The sequence below is a fragment of the Rhinoraja longicauda genome, chromosome 28 (assembly GCF_053455715.1).
Source record: "Rhinoraja longicauda isolate Sanriku21f chromosome 28, sRhiLon1.1, whole genome shotgun sequence".
Lineage (NCBI taxonomy): Eukaryota > Metazoa > Chordata > Chondrichthyes > Rajiformes > Arhynchobatidae > Rhinoraja > Rhinoraja longicauda.
In genome coordinates, this window is record NC_135980.1 from 26,479,819 (window position 1) to 26,501,713 (window position 21,895).

The 21,895-nt window shown below is 50.7% G+C and overlaps 1 protein-coding gene across 2 annotated transcripts in view; it reads right to left on the bottom strand.

The window, feature by feature from the left end:
* The window catches only part of LOC144607396 (single-stranded DNA-binding protein 3-like), a 119,212-nt gene that overhangs the window by 15,337 nt on the left and 81,980 nt on the right, over nucleotides 1–21,895 (bottom strand). For both annotated transcript variants that reach the window (XM_078424225.1, XM_078424224.1), the window contains exons 5-10: nucleotides 18,340–18,429; nucleotides 7,068–7,151; nucleotides 4,801–4,860; nucleotides 3,827–3,893; nucleotides 2,297–2,367; nucleotides 1,030–1,097 (exon numbers count right to left, since the gene is read on the bottom strand). In XM_078424225.1, the coding sequence (XP_078280351.1) occupies nucleotides 1,030–1,097; nucleotides 2,297–2,367; nucleotides 3,827–3,893; nucleotides 4,801–4,860; nucleotides 7,068–7,151; nucleotides 18,340–18,429 (440 nt within the window). The remainder of the gene's footprint in view (nucleotides 1–1,029; nucleotides 1,098–2,296; nucleotides 2,368–3,826; nucleotides 3,894–4,800; nucleotides 4,861–7,067; nucleotides 7,152–18,339; nucleotides 18,430–21,895) is intronic.

Here is a 21,895-nt window from a genome sequence, read left to right on the forward strand (position 1 = left end):
CATACGGTCCCCGAGAGATAATGTTGATGGTCACACTGTCCCGTCCTCCCTTCATCCTTGAGACATTCCCAGCACTTGCCAACAATGTATCAACAGTATAAAATTATGAAAGGACTGGACAAGCTAGATGCAGGAAAAATGTTTCCCAGTGTTGGGGGAGTCCAGAACCAGGGGCCACACACAGTCTAAGAATAAAGGGGAGGCCATTTAAAACTGAGGTGAGAAAAAACTTTTTCACCCAGAGAGTTGTGAATTTGAAGAATTCTCAGCCACAGAAGGCAGTGGAGGCCGATTCACTGGGTGAATTTAAAAGAGAGTTAGATAAAGCTCCAGGGGCTAGCGGGATTAAGGGATATGGGGAGAAGGCAGGCACGGGTTACTGATTGTGGATGATCAGCCATGATCACAATAATAATAATAATAATAATGCATTACATTTATATAGCGCTTTTCATATACTCAAAGACGCTTTACAGGGATTTAGAGAACATAGGGAAGTGAATAAATAGATAAATAAGTAAACGAACAGAGAAAGGACACAGAAGGTGAGGTGACCTTCAGTGGTTGAAGGCAGTACTGAACAGGTGAGACTTCAGTGATGTTTTGAATGTGGTGAGTGAGGAGGAGTCTCTGACGGTTTGGGGTAGTGAGTTCCATAGGGTGGGAGCAGCGATGGAGAAAGCCCTGTCCCCCCAGGATCTGAGTTTGGTCCGGATGTGGGGTGATAGGAGATTGGCAGCAGCAGAGCGGAGGGTGCAGGTGGGAGTGTGCCTGTGGAGGAGGTCGGTCAGGTAGGATGGGGCCAGGTTATGGAGGGCTTTGTAGGTTATGAGGAGGATTTTGTACTGGATTCTCTGGGGGATGGGGAGCCAGTGGAGTGGCAATGAATGGCGGTGCTGGCTCGATGGGCCAAATGGCCTCCTCCTGCACCTATTTTCAATGTATCTATGTATCTATGTAACACACTGACAATGACTGGGACTCAGTGACGACACAATCCAGCAACCGTAATCCATGAGGAAATCTTACAGATTTAATCCGGGCATTCCAGGGCCCCCTATAGAGTTGGGTGGGGGTCGCATTGCACCTCCGTAGTTCTGAAAAAGAAAGAGATGAAAGAGGCAGGAGTCAGAAAACAATGCGAAAGAACCAAACCTAGCAACGGGGCGGCACGGTGGCGCAGCGGGTCGAACCGCTGCCTCGCAGTGCCAGACACCCTGGTTCGATCCCGACATCGGGCGCTGTCTGTTGTGGAGTTTGCACGTCCTCCCTGGGTTTCCTCCATGTTCTCCCACATCCCAAATTGCCCCCAGTGTGTAGGGAGTGGATGGGAAAGTGGGATAACATAGAATTAGTGTGAACGGGCGATTGATGGTTGGCGAGAACTCATCGGGGCCGAAGGGCCTGTTTCCGTGCTGAATAAAGTCATAGAGAGTCTCACAGGGTGGAAACCTGCCCACACTGACCAACACGTCCCATCTATACTAGTCCCACCTGCCTTCGTTTAGCCCATATCCCTCTAAGCCTGTCCTATCCATGTACCTGTCTCAATGTTGTGATAGTCCCTGCCTCAACTACCTCTTCCGGCAGCTCGCTGCACATACCCACCGCCCTTGTGTATAAAAGTTACCCCTCAGATTCCTACTAAATTTGACCCTCTTATGATGAAAGAATGGGTCGACTGGGCTTATATTCAATGGAATTTAGAAGGGTGAGAGGGAATGTTATTTTAGAAACATGTAAAACTCTGAAGGGATTGGACAGGCTCGATGCAGGGAAAATAGTCCCAATGTTGGGGGAGTCCAGAACCAGGGGTCACAGTTTAAGAATAAAGGGGAGGCCATTTAGGACTGAGATGAGGAAAAACGTTTTCTCCCAGAGAGTTGTGAATCTGTGGAATTCTCTGCCACAGAAGGCAGTGGAGGCTGATTCACTGGATGTTTTCAAGAGAGAATTAGATTTAGCTCTTAGGGCTCAGGGAATCAAGGGATATGGGGAAAAAGCAGGAACGGGGTACTGATTGAGAATGATCAGCCGTGATCATATTGAATGGCGGTGCTGGCTCGAAGGGCCGAACGGCCTACTCCTGCACCTATTTTCTATGTTTCTAAATCTTTTCCCCTTCACCTGAGACCTACTTCCTCTAAACTAAACGTCATGAATAGACGAGGGGGCAGGGTGGAGCTCCAGCAGTCCGGGTTCAATGCCAGCCTCCACTGCTGTGTGCGTGTGTGGTTTGTGAGCTCTCCCAGTCAGATGCATGGTAGGTCGGTCGTACACGTGGAGACTCCAGTACCTGAGGTCCCATCCCCGATAGTCCTCGAGGAGCACTCATTCTCTGCATCGGACCGGCCATGCCCGGGTTCCCTGCAACAGGCACAAACGCAAAACATCGTCAGAGACGCCCTCTCAATCCCCAAGACCCAATGCTCCTCGACTTACGATGGGGTCACGTTCCGGTAAACCCATCGTAAGTCGGAAATGCATTTAATACACCTAACCTACCCAACATCATAGCCATCGAACGTACCGAAAATCACAGCCACCTAACCTCATAGCCATCGAACGTACCGAACATCACAGCCACCTAACCTACCCAACATCATAGATAGCCACCTAACCTACCCAACATCATAGCCACCTAACCTACTAACACCTAACCACCTAATCACTGGTCGGTGCGGACTCGATGGGCCGAAGGGCCTGATTCCGCGCTGTATCTTTAAACTAAACTAAACTGTGCCTGGGTACATGGGACAATAAAATATCATTGGAATGTTGTCTCTTTGTCCAAGATGGACATCCTCACTATTAATACTGAAGTCCACAGTAATCTGGGCTAATTCGAACCTTTCCAGTATCTGTGGTGTCGGAGAGAGGAATGCCTTTGGTGAGAGAGGGGTGGAGAGGGGACAGGTCTGGGGAAAGGATCAACCCGTTCATGGGAATTGGTGGAGGTGTGAGGAATGGTGCCGGGGTGAACAGTCGGGTGGAGGTGGCAGTGGGGAGGGACTTGACATGTGTCTCTGTCAGGGCCTCCAACGTCGGTAGCGTAAGGTCACAGATGAGACACGGTCGTGACTAGGGTTGCCAACTGTCTCACTCCCAAATAAGGGACAAAGGGCGATGTCACCGCCCTGCGCCCCACGTAACCTCACCCAGCCAGCGGCCACGTGCTCCCGCTCCACCAACGGCGGCCGCCCGGGCCGGGAGGCGGGTTGCTATGCAACCTCCATTAGGCAAACACACTCAGCCCCGCTCCCCGAACACACTCCGTTAGCCTACACTGTCCGGGCCTACAGCAAAGAGATCAAAGAAACTGAAGACCAATTCCTTCCCCACTTTTGTTTGGAATCAGTTTTTTTTCAAACATCCAAAGATGTTTTTAAATGGCCAGTGTCGTTATGGAAATTCATTTGTAAATGCAATTGTGTAACAGAGCCCAAAGCTCTTCAGAGAAGGAAGGATTGTATTTGTATGCTTTCCATCTTTTTTTGTAAGCATTCTTGTTGGTTATTTCCTGATGTAGATACTGAGCTTTTTTTTTCTACTGGTAGTGGACCCCTGGGACCTAATATGGGACAAGGGCGGTCCCATACGAGACAAACCAATGTAGCCCAAAATACTGGATGTCCCGGCTAATACGGGACAGTTGGCAACCCCAGTCGTGTGTGAAGAAGGGCCCCGACCCGAAACGTCACCTATTCCTTTTCACCAGACCAGACCCGCTGAGTTACTCCAGCATTTTGTGTCTACCTGTGGCTGAGATGGCTGTGGTTTTGCCCCCTTGAGCCTAACCCATGACATCGGCGACTCAGTCACCCACCTTGTTGCCTCACGGGGTCCATGGCGCTTGGTAACAGTGGCTGAGACCCTGGCACTCCGATGGGAGGCTGCAAGGACATAGCAGAAAGAAAGGAAGTGTTAGCAGTGCAGGATTCCCACACCCTCCACCCACCTATCCACCCTCCGCTGAGACAGTCCCGGGCTCCCCCCCAACCCCCCCCCTGTGGGCTCTCAGTGACCACCTCAGTGGTCAACATGTCACGAGTGTTTGACGGCACTGGGCCTGTGCGCATCGGAGTTTAGACAGATGAGGGGGGGGACCTCATTGAAACTTACCGAATAGTGAAAGGCCTGCATAGAGTGGACGTGGAGAGGATGTTTCCCCTAATGGGAGAGTCTATGACCAGAGGCCACAGCCTCGGTATAAAAGGACGTACATATAGAAAGGAGATGAGGAGGAATTTCTTTAGAGGGCGGTCAGAGAGTTGTGAATCTGTGGAATTCTCGGCCTCAGAAGGCAGTGGAGGCCAATTCTCTGAATGCATTCAAGAGAGAGAGCGAGATAGAGCTCTTAAGGATAGCGGAGTCAGGGGGTATGGGGAGAAGGCAGGAACGGGGTACTGATTGAGAATGATCAGCCATGATCACATTGAATGGCGGTGCTGGCTCGAAGGGCCGAATGGCCTCCTCCTGCGTCTATTGTCTATTGAATCTGTGGAATTCTTGGCCACAGAAGGCTGTGGAGGCCGCCAATCAATATTTATAAGACAGAGATAGATAGGTTCTTGAGGAGTGCGGGTGTCAGGGGTTACGGGGGGAAGGCAGGAGAATGGGGTTGAGAGATGAATCAGCCATGATTGAATGGCGGAGTAGACTAGATGGGCCGAATGGCCTCATTCTGCTCCCAGAACCTATGACCCCCACAAGGAGCTCTCGATGTGGACGGGCATTTCCTTGCACGGGTGGTCCCAGCCTCCGCTCCACGGCTCGGGCCTTCGATCCGGTGACACTCACCTGCGCTGTTATTCGGATGGAGTTCCGTGGCCCTCCGGGGTAGCGCGGAGACATGAAGGACTGTCGGGAGAGAAAGACCAAGCCTGTCACGGACTGACGGAAAGATTCCCAGCCGCTCCACACATCCCGGGAATTCATCGTTACTCCCAGCATCTTCAAAATCGCCCGCAACAGCCACCTGGGAGAGACGGTGGCGATACAGTGCAGCGGGTAGAACCGCTGTCTCACAGCGCCAGAGAGGGCCGCACGGTGGCGCAACGGTAGAGTCGCTGCCTTACCATGCCAGAAACCCGGCTTTGATCCCGTCTACGGGTGCTGCTGTCTTTACGGAGTTTGCACGTTCTCCCCGTGACCTGCGTGGGTTTTCTCCGGGATCTCCGGTTTCCTCCCACACTCCAAAGACGTACGGGTTTGTAGGTTAATTGGCGTGGCATAATTGTAAGTAGTCCCTAATATGTGTATGATAGTATTAGTAGGCAGGAATCGCTGGTCGGCATGGACAGGGTGGACCGAAGGGCCTGTTTCCACGTTGTGTCCCTAAATTGAACTAAACTAAACTCGGGAGTAACTCAGCAGGTCAGGCAGCATCTCTGGAGAGAAGAAATGGGTGACGTTTCGGGTCGAGGCCCTTCTTCAGACTGACCCGAAACGTCACCCATTCCTTCTCTCCTGAGATGCTGCCTGACCTGCTGAGTTACTCCAGCATTTTGTGAAATAAATACCTTCGATCTGTACCAGCATCTGCAGTTATTTTCTTAAACTAAACTCGGGATCATTCATGACCCCAGCTGCTGTCTGCGTGGAGTTTGCACGTTCTTCCCTGTGACCACGTGAGTTTCCACCGGGCGCTCCCACATCCCAAATACACACGGCTTTGCAGGTTAACCGCCCCTCTGTAAATTGTACCTTGTTGCGTAAGAAGCCAATGAGAAAGTGCGATAACAGAACTGGTGTGAACGGGTGATTGGATGGTCAGCATGGACTCGGTGGGCTGAAGGGCCTGTTTACATGCTGTATCACTCAACCAAAGCTAGAGTAAACCTGCAGAGAACTCACTGTATTCCCTGAGCATTTCCCTGACTATACAATGGATCATACACTGTCCCATCTAACATTTCCAGGGCAGGGACACTTTAGTTTAGTTCAGAGATACAGCATGGAAACTGGCCCTTCGGCCCATTGAGTCCACGCCGACCAGCGATACACTCCTCCACGCTAGTTCCAAGTTATACCGCTTACAGAGGGCCAATTGACGTACAAACCTGCACGTCTTTGGGATGCGGTCGCAGAGAGAACATGCAAACTCCACAAAGGCAGCACCCGAGGCCAGGATGGAACCCGGGTCTCCGGTGCTGTGAGGCCGCTGCGCCACCGTGCCGCCCAATCGAGGGAAGTTTTTGCTCCACGCTGTCTGTCCCATGGAACGTTGTGTTGAGGACAGGGAACAGGGTGGGTGAGGCACAGAGTGAAGTGAACCTCCCTCTACATCACCCCATCACAGAGCAAGCAGCCCACGCACTGAACAGATTTAAACTTCAGACTTGAGGGAAACGGCACAGAAACAGGCCGTTTGGGTTCGCCGAGACCACGCCGACCAGCGATCACACGTGCACAATCCTGCACACTGGGAACCAACAATTACTTTTGCAACTTGTAACGTTTGTGACTTGTAACTTTTGTAACTTGTAAATGTAACTTTGCCTGTGCCAGATACGAGGGGTATCTTTGTGTTCTCTGTGTACCTATTGTACGCAGAAACAAAGGATCCCATTGTACCTAGGGAAATGTGGCAATGAAGTGCCATTGAATCATTGAACTCACAATTTTTTACCCAAGCCAATTACACATGCTCCCCGATTTACGATGCTTCGACTTACAATATTCCGGCTTTGCGATGGCGCAAACGGCAGCGACCCGTATCGAGCTGCCGCTCGCTTTGGGCCACGCGATCGCGCGCGTATTCAATGCATCTTCGACCTACAATGTTTTCGGTTTCCGATGGGTTTCTCGGAACGTAAGTTGAGGAGCGCCTGCAATCTACAAACCAAACCTGTACGTCTTTGGAGTGTGGGAGGAAACCGAAGATCTCGGAGAAAACCCACGCAGGTCACGGGGAGAACGTACAAACTCCGTACAGACGGCGCCCGTAGTCGGGATGGAACCCGGGTCACTGGGGCAGTGAGGCAGCGACTCTACCGCTGCCCTGCCCTGTTGAAGCTCCCGCCGCACACTGTCCCCAGCCGCCACCGTACCTGACTCACACTCACCTGACCATGGGGTCCCATGATGGGGTTGTTGGGGTTGTGTCGAGGGGTCTGGCTGTGTGGCGTGGGTTGCGATCCCGGAGGGCCCTTTAACGAGAACAATAAAACAGTGACCGCTGGGGACAGACGCACGTCTAAATCAGATCACCCCCCGAGACACCCTATCCAGGCCAGGGAGACTATCCAGCCTGACTGCAGTTAGCTTGGGGCTAGACACAAAACGCTGGAGTAACTCAGCGGGTCAGGCAGCATCTCGGGAGAGAAGGAACGGGTGACGTTTCGGGTCGAGACCCGAATGTTGATGTTTCTAAACCCAAAACCTCACCCATTCCTTCTCTCCCGAGATGCTGCCTGACCCGCTGAGTTACTCCAGCATTTTGTGTCTACCTTCGATTTAGAACAGCATCTGCAGTTTTTTTCCTACAGAAAAAAATAGATGCAGGATTAGGCCATTCGGCCCAGCATCGCCATTCAGACTGAAGAAAGATCTCGACCCAAAACGTCACCCATTCCTTCTCTCCAGAGATGCTGCCTGACCTGCTGATTGACTCCAGTAATTTATGTCTATCTTTTGTGGTTAGGTGACATTTCGGGTCGTAATCTTTCTTCAGATTTTAAGTCTGAACAAGGGTCCCAACCCGAAATGTCACCTATCCATGTTCTCCAGAGATGCTCTCTGACCTACTGAGTTATTCCAGACTTTGTATGTGCAGCTGTGTATGTATAGCTGAACTACAATCTACCTCCTTGATGACCCATGGGCTATCCTTGATCAGACTTTGCTGACTTTACTTTGCACTGAACGTTATTCCCTTATCATGTATCAATGGACTGTCTATGCATTGATTGTAATCATGCATTGTCCTTCTGCTGTCTGGTTAGCACGCAACAAAAGCTTTTCACTGTAAGAAAGAAAACTGCAGATGCTGGTTTAAATCAAAGGTAGACACAAAATGCTGGAGGAACTCAGCGGGCCAGGCAGCATCTCGGGAGAGAAGGAATGGGTTGACGTTTCGGGTCGAGACCCTTCTTCAGACTGATGTCAGGGGAGGGGAGTGGGACAAAGATAGAATGTAGTCGGAGACAGGAAGACCAGTGGGAGAACTGGGAAAGGGGGAGGGGAAGCAGGGGCTACCTGAAGTTAGAGAAGCTAATGTTCATACCGCTGGGGTGTAAACTACCCAAGCGAAATATGAGCTTTTCACTGTACCTCGCTCGGTATATGTAACAATAAAACTAAACAGAAGCTGTACCTTTTTTCATAAAGCAGTGTCTGCAGTTCCTTGTGTGTACATTTGACAGCATAGTCTGAGGTTAGCTGTGAGTGAGGCAGAGATAGACTAGGATGAAGAAGGGTTCCAACCCCTTATCTCACACCCTAATGACTTCTTTAGTCTCCTTTGTCAAGCTTTTGCCTTTAGTTTTTCTCCATCTACCATCCAAATACCCCCCTCCTCATCTGTATCCACCTATCATTAAAAAAACATAGAAAATAGGTGCAGGAGGAGGCCATTCGGCCCTTCGAGCCAGCAATGCTATTCATGGTGATCATGGCTGATCATCTAAAATCAGTGCCCCGTTCCTGCTTTCCCCCCCCCCCCGTACCCCTTGATTCTGTTAGCCCGAAGAGCTAAATCTAACTCTCTCTTGAAAACATCCAGTGAATTGGCCTCCACTGCCTTCTGAGGCAGAGAATTCCACAGATTCACAACTCTCTGGGTGAAGAAGTTTTTCCTCATCTCAGTCCTAAATGGCATAACCCCTTATTCTAACACTGTGACCCCTGGTTCTGGACTCCCCAACATGGGGAACATTTTTCCTGCATCTAGCCTGTCCAATCCTTTAAGAATGTTATATGTTTTGTATAAGATTCCCTCTCATCCTTCTAAATGCCAGTGAATACAAGCCCAGTTGACCCATTCTTTCATCATATGTTAGTCCCGCCAGCCCGGGAATTAATCTGGTGAACCTACGCTGCACTCCCTATCACTTGCAGGCTTTGTCCCACTCCCACCACTTTTCCACCTTTCTAAACCCTCGTGCGACCTGTCTGAAGATGGGTCCCGACCCACTTTGTCATCTAACCATGCTCTCCACGGATGCTGCCTGACCCACTGAGTTACTCTTTAGACTTCAGACATACGGCATGGAAACAGGTCCTTCGGTCCATCGAGTCCACGCCGACCAGCAATCACCCTGTACACTAGTGCTATCCTACACACACACACACCAGGGACAATCTACAATTTTTACCAAAGCCAAATTAACCTACAAAATCTGCACGTCTCTGGAGTGTGGGAGCACCCGGAGAAAACCCACGCGGTCACAGGGAGAACGTGCAATCTCCGTAGGCAAGCACCCGTGGTCAGGATCGAACCCGGGCCTGTGGCGCTGTGAGGCAGCAACTCTACCGCTGTGCCACCCATCGTCACTGGTAAAGTTACTCCAACACTTTGTGTCCTTTTTAACTCCCCAAATTGTTATTTGCCGTGTACTGACATCTGCTGGAGGAAGCGTGCATGTACAGCGGAGCCCAAGGTGTTTGGAGTCAGAAGAATGTAGGAGGGATGTTTCCACTAGTGGGAGAGTCAAGGACCAGAGGGCGCAGCCTCAGAATAAAAGGACGTACGTTTAGAAAGGAGACGAGGAGGAATTTCTTTTGAGAGAGGGTGGAATTCATTGCCACAGACGGCTGTTGGAGGCCAAGTCAATGGATATTACTATGGTGGAGATTGACAGATTCTTGATTAGTGCGGGTGTCAGGGGTAAAGGGGAGAAGGCAGGAGAATAAGATTGAGAAGGAAAGATAGATCAGCCATGCCTGGATGGCAAAGTATACTCGATGGGCCGAATGGCCTAATTCTGCTCCTAGGACTTATGAAACCAGCAGGGCAGAATGGCCTTATTGAATTCTGTAAATGGAACAATAAATTGAATTAAAGTCTTGAACCAAATATAAATTTGATCCTTACCTTTATACAATGTAACTTTGCAAAATAATTAACTATTAACTAGTTCCAATGATCAGTGTTTTTAACCTTGGGTTGATGTTAGATAGAGCTCTAGGGGCTAGCGGAATCAAGGGATATGGGGAGAAGGCAGGCATGGGTTACTGATTGTGGATGATCAGCCTTGATCACAATGAATGGCGGTGCTGGCTCGATGGGCCGAATGGCCTCCTCCTACATCTATTTTCTATGTTTCTATGTGCAATTACTTAACAAGAAGGGAGATGTATATAAACTACTTGGACATAGATGTAGAAGAGTTAGTTTATTCACAAAATGCTGGAGTAACTCAGCAGGTCAGGCAGCATCTCGGGAGAGAAGGAATGGGTGACGTTTCGGGTTGAGACCCTTCTTCAGACTGAAGAAGGGTCTCGACCTGAAACGTCACCCATTCCTTCTCTCCCGAGATGCTGCCTGACCTGCTGAGTTACTCCAGCATTTTGTGAATAAATCGATTTGTACCAGCATCTGCAGTTATTTTCTTATACTAGAAGAGTTAATTAGTACATGTAGGAAGGAACTGCAGATGCTGGTTTAATCGGAAGGTAGACACAAAAAGCTGGAGTAACTCAGCGGGTCAGACAGCATCTCTGGAGAAAAGGAATAGGTGACCTTTTCGGGTCGAGACCTCTCAGTCTGAAGAAGATTCTTGACCCGAAACGTCACCTATTCCTTTTCTCAGGAGATGCTGTCTGACCTGCTGAGTAACTCCAGCTATTTGTGTCCATCTCAGCATTAATAATAATAATAATAATAATACATTTTATTTGTCATGTGTAGGTTGGCTCAGGGTCAACGGTACAATGAAGTGTATTTGACAAGACGTTAGATCACCTCAGCAGTAATATTCCAAGGATAAATAAGATAAAAATAAAAAGTAAATAAAAAATGACGTTAGTAAGGTAAAAAGACAATATTAAAAATAATCAACATATAAACATAGCACAAAAAGTAAGGACATTTGTGTTTGGTAGATTATTTCTTTGTTGTAACAATGCTTCTTGGCAATAAATCTTATACCGTTGGAAAGCCTGTTTATTTCCCTTTTAAATGGTGCCACATTTGTAAGGAACATGCATTTGTGGGATGAGCAGCAGAGCTGAGTATATGGGTTGCGCCCATGAAAAATCTGCCAAATCTTCTCTGCCAATGCCAAACAGCTTATTCTGCCATTGACTCTTGTTCGGTGTTGTTTGGTGGATTGGATGATTGAAGTCTGAAGAAACAAGACATATTGGCAATTTAACAATTTATTCATTTAATAAACAGGAGCCACAGTAGCGTGTGGAAGAACCATACACAGCCACAACAGCCTGGCACCTCCTCCTCATGCTGGTCACCAGCCTGGTCACACACTGTTGTGGGATGGCATCCCATTCTTGTCTGCACCTGGGGGTACCAGAAGCTCAAAACAAGAGTCAATAGCAACAGCAGAATAAGCTGTTTGGCATTGGCAGAGAAGATTTGGCAAATTTTTCATGGGCGCAACCCATATACTCAGCTCTGCTGCTCATCCCACAAATGCATGTTCCTTACAAATGTGGCACCATTTAAAAGGGAAATAAACAGGCTTTCCAACGGTATAAGATTTATTGCCAAGAAGCATTGTTACAACAAAGAAATAATCTACCAAACACAAATTTCCTTACTTTTTGTGCTATGTTTATGATTTGAAATGTGTTTATGAGTTCAGAAGCCTGATGGCCTGATGGTAGAAACTGTTCTTAAGTCTGGTGGTACGCGCAGCCATACTCCTGTATCGTCTGCCTGACGGTAACAAGGAGAACAGCCTGCGTGCTGGGTGGCTGTGGTCCTTGATGATGCTGCGTGCCTTCCGCAGGCACCGCCGGTAGAAAATGTCCTGAATGGCCGGGAGACAGTTGCCAGTGATGTGCTGTGCCGTCTTCACCACTCTCTGTAGTGATTTGTGGCTGTGGGAAGAACAGTTCCTGTACCAGACTGTCGTGCAGCCCGTCAGCAGGCTCTCGATGGGGCATCTGTAGAAGTTTGTGAGGATGCTGGCGTTCATGCCAAACTTCCTCAGTCTTCTCAGGAAAAAGAGCCGCTGGTGGGCCTTCTTTGTTATTGTGTGTCCGTGTGCAGTTAGTTAGTGCTTTTGGTAATGACACCAATATTGGGGGAGCTGCGGATTGTGAGGAAGGCAGGAAAGGTATCTAGTGGAATGTAGATCAGCTGCAGGAATGGGCAGAGAAATGGCAGATGGAGTTTAATCCGTGCAGGTGTGAGATGTTGCACCAAGGGGGGGTCAAATGCAATGGGGAAGGTATACAGCTAATGGCAAGAGCTGTGCGGCACGGTGGCGCAGCGGTAGAGTTGCTGCCTGACAGCGAATGCAGCGCCGGAGACCCGGGTTCGATCCCTACAACGGGCGCTGCCTGTACGGAGTTTGTACGATCTCCCCGTGACCTGCTTGGGTTTTCTCCGAGATCTTCGGTTTCCTCCCACGCTCCAAAGACGTGCAGGTTTGCAGGTTAATTGGCTTGGTAACTGTAAAAATTGTCCCTAGTGTGTGTAGGATAGTGTTAATGTGCGGGGATTGCTGGTCGGCGCGGACCCGGTGGGCCGATAGGGCCTGTTTCCGCGCTGTATCGCTAAACTAAACTAAACTAGACTAAGCAGCGATGGACAGAGGGATTTTGGATTCCAAATCAATTGTCCCCTAAAAGGGTATTTATTCACAAAATGCTGGAGTAACTCAGCAGGTCAGGCAGCATCTCGGGAGAGAAGGAATGGGTGACGTTTCGGGTCGAGACCCTTCTTCAGACTGATGTCAGGGGGGCGGGACAAAGGAAGGAGACGGGAAGATAGAGGGAGATCTGGGAAGGAGGAGGGGGGGGAAGGGAGGGACAGAGGAACTATCTAAAGTTGGAGAAGTCGATGTTCATACCACCGGGCTGCAAACTGCCCAGGCGAAATATGAGGTGCTGTTCCTCCAATTTCCAGAGGGCCTCACTATGGCACTGGAGGAGGCCCATGACAGAAAGGTCTAACTGGGAATGGGAGGGGGAGTTGAAGTGCTCGGCCACCGGGAGATCAGTTTGGTCAATGCGGACCGAGCGCAAGTTTTGAGCGAAGCGATCACAGCGCCATCGTCCCCTAAAAGGGGCAACACAAGTCAAGTCAAGTTTTATTTGTCCCTGGAGGTAGCGTGGTGAAGAAGGTATGTGGTTCGCTTGTCTTCACCGGTCACGACACTGAGTACAAGAGTCAGGAAGTCGTGTTGCAACTTTGTAAGACTTTGGTTATGCCACATTTAGAGTATTGTGGGCAGTTCCGATCACCCCATTGCAGGAAGGATGTGGAAGATTTCGAAAGGGTGGAGAAGAGGTTTATCAGAATGTTGCCTGGATTGGAGGGTGGTAGCTACATGAAGAACATAGAAACAATGAACCGCGGATGCTGGTTTACACAAAACAACACCAAGTGCCGGAGTAACTCAGCGGCTCAGGCAGCACCTCTGGAGAACGCGGATAGGTGACTACATTCAGGCTGGGACACTTTCTTCAGACCAAGGAGAGATTGGACAAACTTGGATTGCTTTCTCTGGGGAGCATCGAAGGCTGGATGGAGACCTGATAGAAGTCTACAAAATTACGAGAGACACAGATCGGGTAGACAGTCACAACCTTTATCCCCAGAGTGGAAACCTCAAAGGCTAGAGGGCATAGCTTCAAGGTGAAAGGGCTAAAGTGTAGAGCAAGTTTTATTTTTGCTTTGAAGATGGTGGGTGCCTGGAACTCGATGCCAGGGTTGGTGGTGGAGGCAGGTAGTACAGTAGCATTCAAGAGGCCTTTAGCTAGGCACACGGACATGCAGGGGATGGAGGGATGTGGATCACATACAAATGGAGGAGATTGGTCTATTTAAAAACAACCCACGTTGGCCAAAGTGCTGTACATCAGTTCAGGTACTAAGAACGAACATACAGTGGCACACAAACATAACAGCACATACATAAACAGTTCACAGCGCCCCCTCAGAGGGCCTCAAACGCTAGGGAGTAGAAATAGGTTTTGAGCCTGGACTTCAAGGAGTCGATGGAGGGGGCAGTTCTGATGGGGAGAGGGATGCTATTCCACAGTCTAGGAGCTGCAACCGCAAAAGCGCGGTCACCCCTGAGCTTAAGCCTAGACCGCGGGATAGTGAGTAGCCCCAAGTCGGCCGACCTGAGGGACCTGGAGATAGAGAGGTGGGTTAGAAGATTTTTGATATGGGGGGGGGGGGGCAAGCCCGTTTAGGGCTTTGTATGTGAATAGGAGGAGCTTTAAGCTAATTCTGTACTGTACTGGGAGCCAGTGGAGAGAGGCCAGAATCGGGGTGACGTGGTCCCTTTTACGGGTACCCGTCAGGAGTCTCGCTGCGGCGTTCTGGACCAATTGCAGGCGGGACAGGGATGATTGGCTGATCCCAGTGTATAGGGAGTTGCAGTAGTCTATACAAATAAAATTGACATGGACTAACTTGGCATGGACATTGTGGGCCGAATGGCCTGTTCCCTGTACTGTTCTATGTTCCACTTTGTGTATGGGGAGCAGCATTTTTAAATCAATCTGCTGATGTGACATTACTACTGGGAGTTCAACCTTCAGTTCATGCTGGACTAAACAATGGGGGAACAGGAGAACCATTTCCTAGCTCAGAATCATTCTACATGTCCTTGATCATCGTCTGCTTTGACCGTGTGTGGGAAGGAACTACAGGTGCTGGTTACCCAAACAGCTGGAGTAACTCAGCGGGACAGGCAGCATCGCTGGAGAGAAGGAATGGGTGTCGTTTCCATACCATACCATACACATACAGCCGGAAACAGGCCTTTTCGGCCCACCAAGTCCGTGCCGCCCAGCGATCCCCATACATTAACACTATCCTACACCCACTAGGGACCATTTTTACATTTTACCCAGCCAATTAACCTACATACCTGTACGTCTTTGGAGTGTGGGAGGAAACCGAAGATCTCGGAGAAAACCCACGCAGGTCACGGGGAGAACGTACAAACTCCTTACAGTGCAGCACCCGTAGTCAGGATCGAACCTGAGTCTCTGGCGCTGCATTCGCTGTAAAGCAGCAACTCTACCGCTGCGCTACCCTCTGCTTTGGTCTGATCTGTCGTTTTCACACCTTACCCTTCCACATATCTCCGTGTCTCCCTCTCCCCTGAGTCTGAAGAACGTACAGGTTTGTCCAAAGACGTGCAGGTTTGTAGGTAAATGTAAAAATTGTCCCTAGTGGGTGTAGGATAGTGTTAATGTGCGGGGATCGCTGGTCAATAGACAATAGGTGCAGGAGGAGGCCATTCAGCCCTTCGAGCCAGCACCGCCATTCAATGTGATCATGGCTGATCATTCTCAATCAGTACCCCGTTCCTGCCTTCTCCCCATACCCCCTGACTCCGCTATCCTTAAGAGCTCTATCCAGCTCTCTCTTGAATGCATTCAGAGAATTGGCCTCCACTGCCTTCTGAGGCAGAGAATTCCACAGATTCACAACTCTCTGACTGAAAAAGTTTTTCCTTATCTCAGTTCTAAATGGCCTACCCCTTATTCTTAAACTGTGGCCCCTTGTTCTGGACTCCCCCAACATTGGGAACATGTTTCCTGCCTCTAACGTGTCCAACCCCTTAATAATCTTATACGTTTCGATAAGATCTCCTCTCATCCTTCTAAATTCCAGTGTATACAAGCCTAGTCGCTCCAGTCTTTCAACATATGAAAGTCCCGCCATTCCGGGAATTAACCTAGTAAACCTACGCTGCACGCCCTCAATAGCAAGAATATCCTTCCTCAAATTTGGAGACCAAAACTGCACACAATACACCAGGTGCGGTCTCACTAGGGCCCTGTACAACTGCAGAAGGACCTCTTTGCTCCTATACTCAACTCCTCTTGTTATGAAGGCCAACATTCCATTGGCGGACCCGGTGGGCCGAAAGGGCCTGTTTCTGCACTGTATCTCTAAACTAAACTAAACGAAACTAGAGGGTCTCGACCTGAAACGTCACCCATTCCTTCTCTCCAGAAGATGCTGCCTGTCCCGCCGAGTTACTCCAGCATTTTGTGGCCATCTGACTTTTGCAGACTGCCAAAAGTCTGCCGGAGAAAGACGTGCTGGGAGTCAGTCTGCACATAAACTGCAGGAAGGATGTATCACCCTAAGGTGGCAGTGCTGCACAGAGAATGGAAGGGCCGCCAATTAAATAACCATAACAGCGGAAAATGGTGCAGATACTCAGGTCAGGTAACATATGTGGAGTGCGAGCCGAATAAATAACATAGTCCTGAACATCAAAGGTGGGCTCAAAGTGCTGGAGTAACTCAGCGGGACAGGCAGCATCTCAAGAGAGAAGGAATGAATGGGTGACGTTTCGGGTCGCGACCCTTCTGCAACTCAACGGGTCAGGCAGCATCTCAGGAGAGAAGGAATGTGTGACGTTTCTTCAGTCTGAAGAAGGGTCTCGACCCGAAACGTCACCCATTCCTTCTCTCCCCTGAGATGCTGCCTGACTCGCTGAGTTACTCCAGTATTTTGTGTCTTCCTTCGATTTAGACCAGCATCTGCAGTTTTTCTCCTGCTCCTTAACATCAAACGTTAACTGTGTTTCCTTCTTCACAGATGCTGCCTGGGCACCTGGGTATTTTCTGCACTTTGTGTTCTCGTAGTCACGCAGCACAGAAACAGGCCCTGTGGCCCAACTCATCCGTGCCGACCAAAATGGCCCATAGAAGCTAGTCCCATGTGTCCGTGCTTAACCCCTAGTTATTTCAAGGCTTCAAGCGTCCACAGTATTTATATAAGAAAAACTTTTTGAACCTTTAAACAAGGTTGCCTCAGAGTTGGAGAGAAAATCAGGGGAGAATGAGATATCAGAGAGTGGACTTAGAACAGACTCAAGTCTTGAGTGATACAGCATGGAAACAGGCCCTTCGGCCCAACTTGCCCACACCAACCAACATGTCCCATCTACACTCGTCCCACCTGCCTGCGTTTGCCCCTTATCCCTCTAAACCTGTCCTATCCATGTACCTGTCTAAATGTTTCTTAAACCCACCCCTTTGTCCAAACCACCTGTGTCCACCTATCACTCACCAGGCTTTGACCTGCCCCTCCTCTCTTCCAGCTTTCTCTCTCCAACCTCACCCCACCCTGCAATCAGTCTGAGGAAGGGTCCTGACCTATCCGTGTTCTCCAGAGATGCTGCCTGGCCCGCTGAGTTACTCCTGCACTTTGTGCCCTTTAGTGTAGTAACCATCATCTGCAGTAGTTTGTTTCAATTACTTGCCATAATACCTTACTCTGTTATAGCGGACAATCGGTAATAACGGACATCATACCCCCACCCCCAGTATGGATGCTGCCTGACCCGCTGAGTTACTCCAGCACTTTGTGTCTTTTTTTTGTACACCGGCACCTGCAAGTCCTCGAGCCCACAACCTGCTCAATCTTTCCTGGCAGGACAACCCCTTCATCCCCAGCGCTACACAATGCAGGTCTTGCTGCTGTTTGTGGTTGAGAGTGTTGGAGCCGTTTGCAGCCGTGTGGACCACCCCCCACCCCCCCGACCCACTGTGTGCCTAGAGGTGCCAACTGTCCCGTATTAGCCGGGATATCCCGCATACTGGGCTAAATTGGATTGTCCCACACGGGACCGCACTTGTCCCGTATTAGGCCCGGGGGGCGCTGTAGGGCCGGACAGTGCAGACCCGGACAGTGAAGGCCCAGACAGTGTAGGCCCGGACAGTGTAGGCCCGGACAGTGTAGGCCCGGACAGTATAGGCCCGGACAGTGTAGGCCCGGACAGTGCAGACCCGGTCAGTGTAGGCCCAGACAGTGTAGGCCCGGACAGTGTAGGCCCAGACAGTGTAGGCCCGGACAGTGTAGTTGACACTATAGTTGACACTGACAGTGTAGATCCAGACAATGTAGGCCCGGACACTGTAGTTGATACTGTGGCCCGGAGGCCCGGGCACCGCCTAACGGAAGTTGCTTAGCAACCTGCCTCCCGGCCCGGGAGGCCGCCATTGATGGAGCGGGAGCACGTGGCCGCTGGCTGGGTGAGGTCATGTGGGGCGTGGGGCGGTGACGTCACCTTTTGTCCCTTCTTTGGGTGTGAGGAAGTTGGCAACCCCATGTGTGCCCCCCACCCACCGTGTTGACATCCTTGACCCACCATGCCCCCCCTCGACACACCGTGTGGTAACCCCTCCCCCCCCCCCCCCCCGCTGCGGTGTTGCCGCGTGTTGACGTACCTGGAAGAAGCCTGGTGGCAGGGGCACCCCCGGGGCTCCGTCACCAGGAGTCGCACAGCCCAGCACGGGGCTCGGCGCAGCCGCTGCACTCTGCCAAGAGACGGGAGATCACACCGGTTACAACGGCACGCCCAGCCGGCACATGGCATGAGTAACACACTCACCACACACTACCGACACACTCACTGGCACACTCACCCCACACTACTGACACACTCACCCCATACTACCGACACACTCACCAGCACACACCCGACACACTCACCCCACACTACTGACACACTCACCCCACACTACTGACACACTCACCCCACACTACTGACACACTCACCCCACCCTACTGACACACTCACCGGCACACACCCGGCACACTCACCCCACCCTACTGACACACTCACCGGCACACACCCGACACACTCACCCCACCCTACTGACACACTCACCGGCACACACCCGGCACACTCACCCCACACTACTGACACACTCACCCCACACTACTGACACACTCACCCCACACTACTGACACACTCACCGGCACACTCCCGGCACACTCACCCCACACTACTGACACACTCATCCCACACTAATGACACTCTCCAACACACACCCGATACACTCACCCCACACTACTGATACACTCGACACACTCACCCCCACACACCTGACACACTCACCTGCACACTACTGGCACACTAACCTGCACACTATTGACACACCCACCCCACACTACAGACACACTCACCCGCAGACACCTGACACACTCACCCGCAGACACCTGACACACTCACCTGCACACTACCGACACACTCACCGACGTACAACCAACACACACACCCGCAAACACTCTGTATGACTGTATCACATGCTTGCACTTTAGGACAGTATAATAACATAGCGGTGAACACGAATGCAACCCAAATTGGCTTGTGGCACGGTGGTAGAGCTGCCGTCTCACAGCGCCAGAGACCCGGGTTCCATCCTGACCACGGGTGCTGTCTGTACGGAGTTTGTACGTTCTCCCTGTGACCTGCGTGGGCTTTCTCCGGGTGCTCCCACATTCCAAAGACGTGCGAGCTTGTGGGTTAACTGGCTTCTGTTAAAATACCCCTAGTGCGTAGGATGGAGCTAGTGTACGGGTCGGCACGGACTCGCTGGGCCAAAGGGTGTGCTTTTAGGTGGCGTCTCTAAAGTAAACTAAACTAAACTAAACCTTAAGGGTCAGTCACTGAAACCAAAAGTAAAGGAGCAACCAGCCAGCGTCAAGCCAGGTGGGTGCAGAGTGTGGTGTGGGTCATCGTATGATCCATTCACGGCCATCAGTAGGGCGGTACATTATTTTAAAAATCAAAAATATTTATTCAAATATTAAAATAATATATACAATACAATAAAGTCAAAATGGAACTCGCCACCATAATGCAAGACAAACAACAAACTATTATACAACTATCTTACAATCCTTGTCCAGGATGCATTTAACCCACCGCGGTGCCCGGGGGTCCTGGAAATACCCCAGCATGCCCGTGGACAGCACGTGGACCCTCTCCGACCCCACCCGGGCGTGGACATAACCCGGGAAAAGGGGCAGGCAGCCGGCTCGGGCAGAGCCCTCTTCCGCCTGGCGCCGTGACTGGCGGATGGCCAGCTTGGCCAGGCCCAGGAGCAACCCAACAAGGACATCTTCCGCCCTACCCTCTCCCATACCCAAAGGGTGCATGTAGTAGGGTGGTACATGGAGTGACATACGGCAGGAGCGAGTTACAGGCTGGGACACAATCACGGAAATCCGGGAGATCGGATTGTCTGTGGACTGACGCATTGCTAGAGTGTTGTACCGGCTGGGATCTCATCATTGGGACCAGTCCATGGAGTAACTGGTATTCACTGGAATTCAGAAGGATGAGAGGGGATCTTATAGAAACATATAAAATTCTTAAGGGATTGGACAGGCTAGATGCATCGGGAAAACTGTTCCCAATGTTGGGGGAGTCCAGAACCAGGGGCCACAGTTTAAGAATAAGGGGTTAGGCCATTTAGAGTTAAGATGATGAAAAAAAATTTCACCCAGAGAGTTGTGAATCTGGGGAATTCTCTGCCACAGAAGGCAGTGGAGGCCAATTCACTGGAGGTTTTCAAGAGAGAGTTAGATTTAGCTCTTGGGGCTAAAGGAATCAAGGGATACGGGGAGAAAGCAGGAACGGGGCACTGATTTTGGATAATCAGCCATGATCATATTGAATGGAGGTGCTGGCTCGAAGGGCCGAATGGCCTACTCCTGCACCTATTTTCTATGTTTCTAACACATTGCAAGAGTGAGTTACAGACTGGGACTATTCGAGATTGTCCAAGGTGGTGGTATATGGAGTAATGCCTATCTAGGTATGTAGGAAAATAACTGCAGTGGCTGGTTCAAAGTGAAGGTAGACACTAAATGCTGGAGTAACTCAGCGGGTCAGGCAGCATCTCAGGAGAGAAGGAATGGGTGACGTTTCAGGTCGAGACCCTTCTTCAGTGTGAAGAAGGGTCTCGGCCCAGAACGTCACCCATTCCTTCTCTCCTGAGATGCTGCCTGACCTGCTGAGTTACTCCAGCACTTTGTGTCCACCTTCGATGCCGATCTAGGAGTGAGTTACAGACTGGGATCTAATCAAGAGGCTTCGGGGAACATATACACGGAGTGAAACATGGTGCGTCAAACATACAACAGGGCGGAAGATGGGCACAAAATGCTGGAGTATCTCAGCGTCTGCAGTCCCTTCATACACTGACGAGTCAGGCACGGGCTGGGGGGAATCTAATGAGGGGGATTCAGGGGGTTTACACGTGGAATAACAGGCACCCAGTGGCGAGTTACCTGGTTGAAATCTGATTGAATGTATGCAGGGGGGTTATTAGATGGAGTAATAGATAGCCAGGAGAGAGGAAGGTTGTTTACTGTGAATTATTGATGCACCTCTGCTGTTTAGAGCCTCGTGCTGCAATCCCTGAAATAATGTGGGGTTTATTCTTATCTACTGCCGTTGTCCCCCACTGGAGCTGAGACAGGGTGGGCAGATACAGGGTGGGCAGATACAGGGTGGGCAGATACAGGGTGGGCAGACACAGGGTGGGCAGATACAGGGTGGGCAGATACAGGGTGGGCAGACACAGGGTGGGCAGATACAGGGTGGGCAGACACAGGGTGGGCAGACACAGGGTGGGCAGATACAGGGTGGGCAGATACAGGGTGGGCAGACACAGGGTGGGCAGATACAGGGTGGGCAGATACAGGGTGGGCAGATACAGGGTGGGCAGATACAGGGTGGGCAGATACAGGGTGGGCAGATACAGGGTGGGCAGATACAGGGTGGGCAGATACAGGGTGGGCAGATACAGGGTGGGCAGACACAGGGTGGGCAGACACAGGGTGGGCAGACACAGGGTGGGCAGACACAGGGTGGGCAGACACAGGGTGGGCAGATACAGGGTGGGCAGATACAGGGTGGGCAGATACAGGGTGGGCAGATACAGGGTGGGCAGATACAGGGTGGGCAGATACAGGGTGGGCAGATACAGG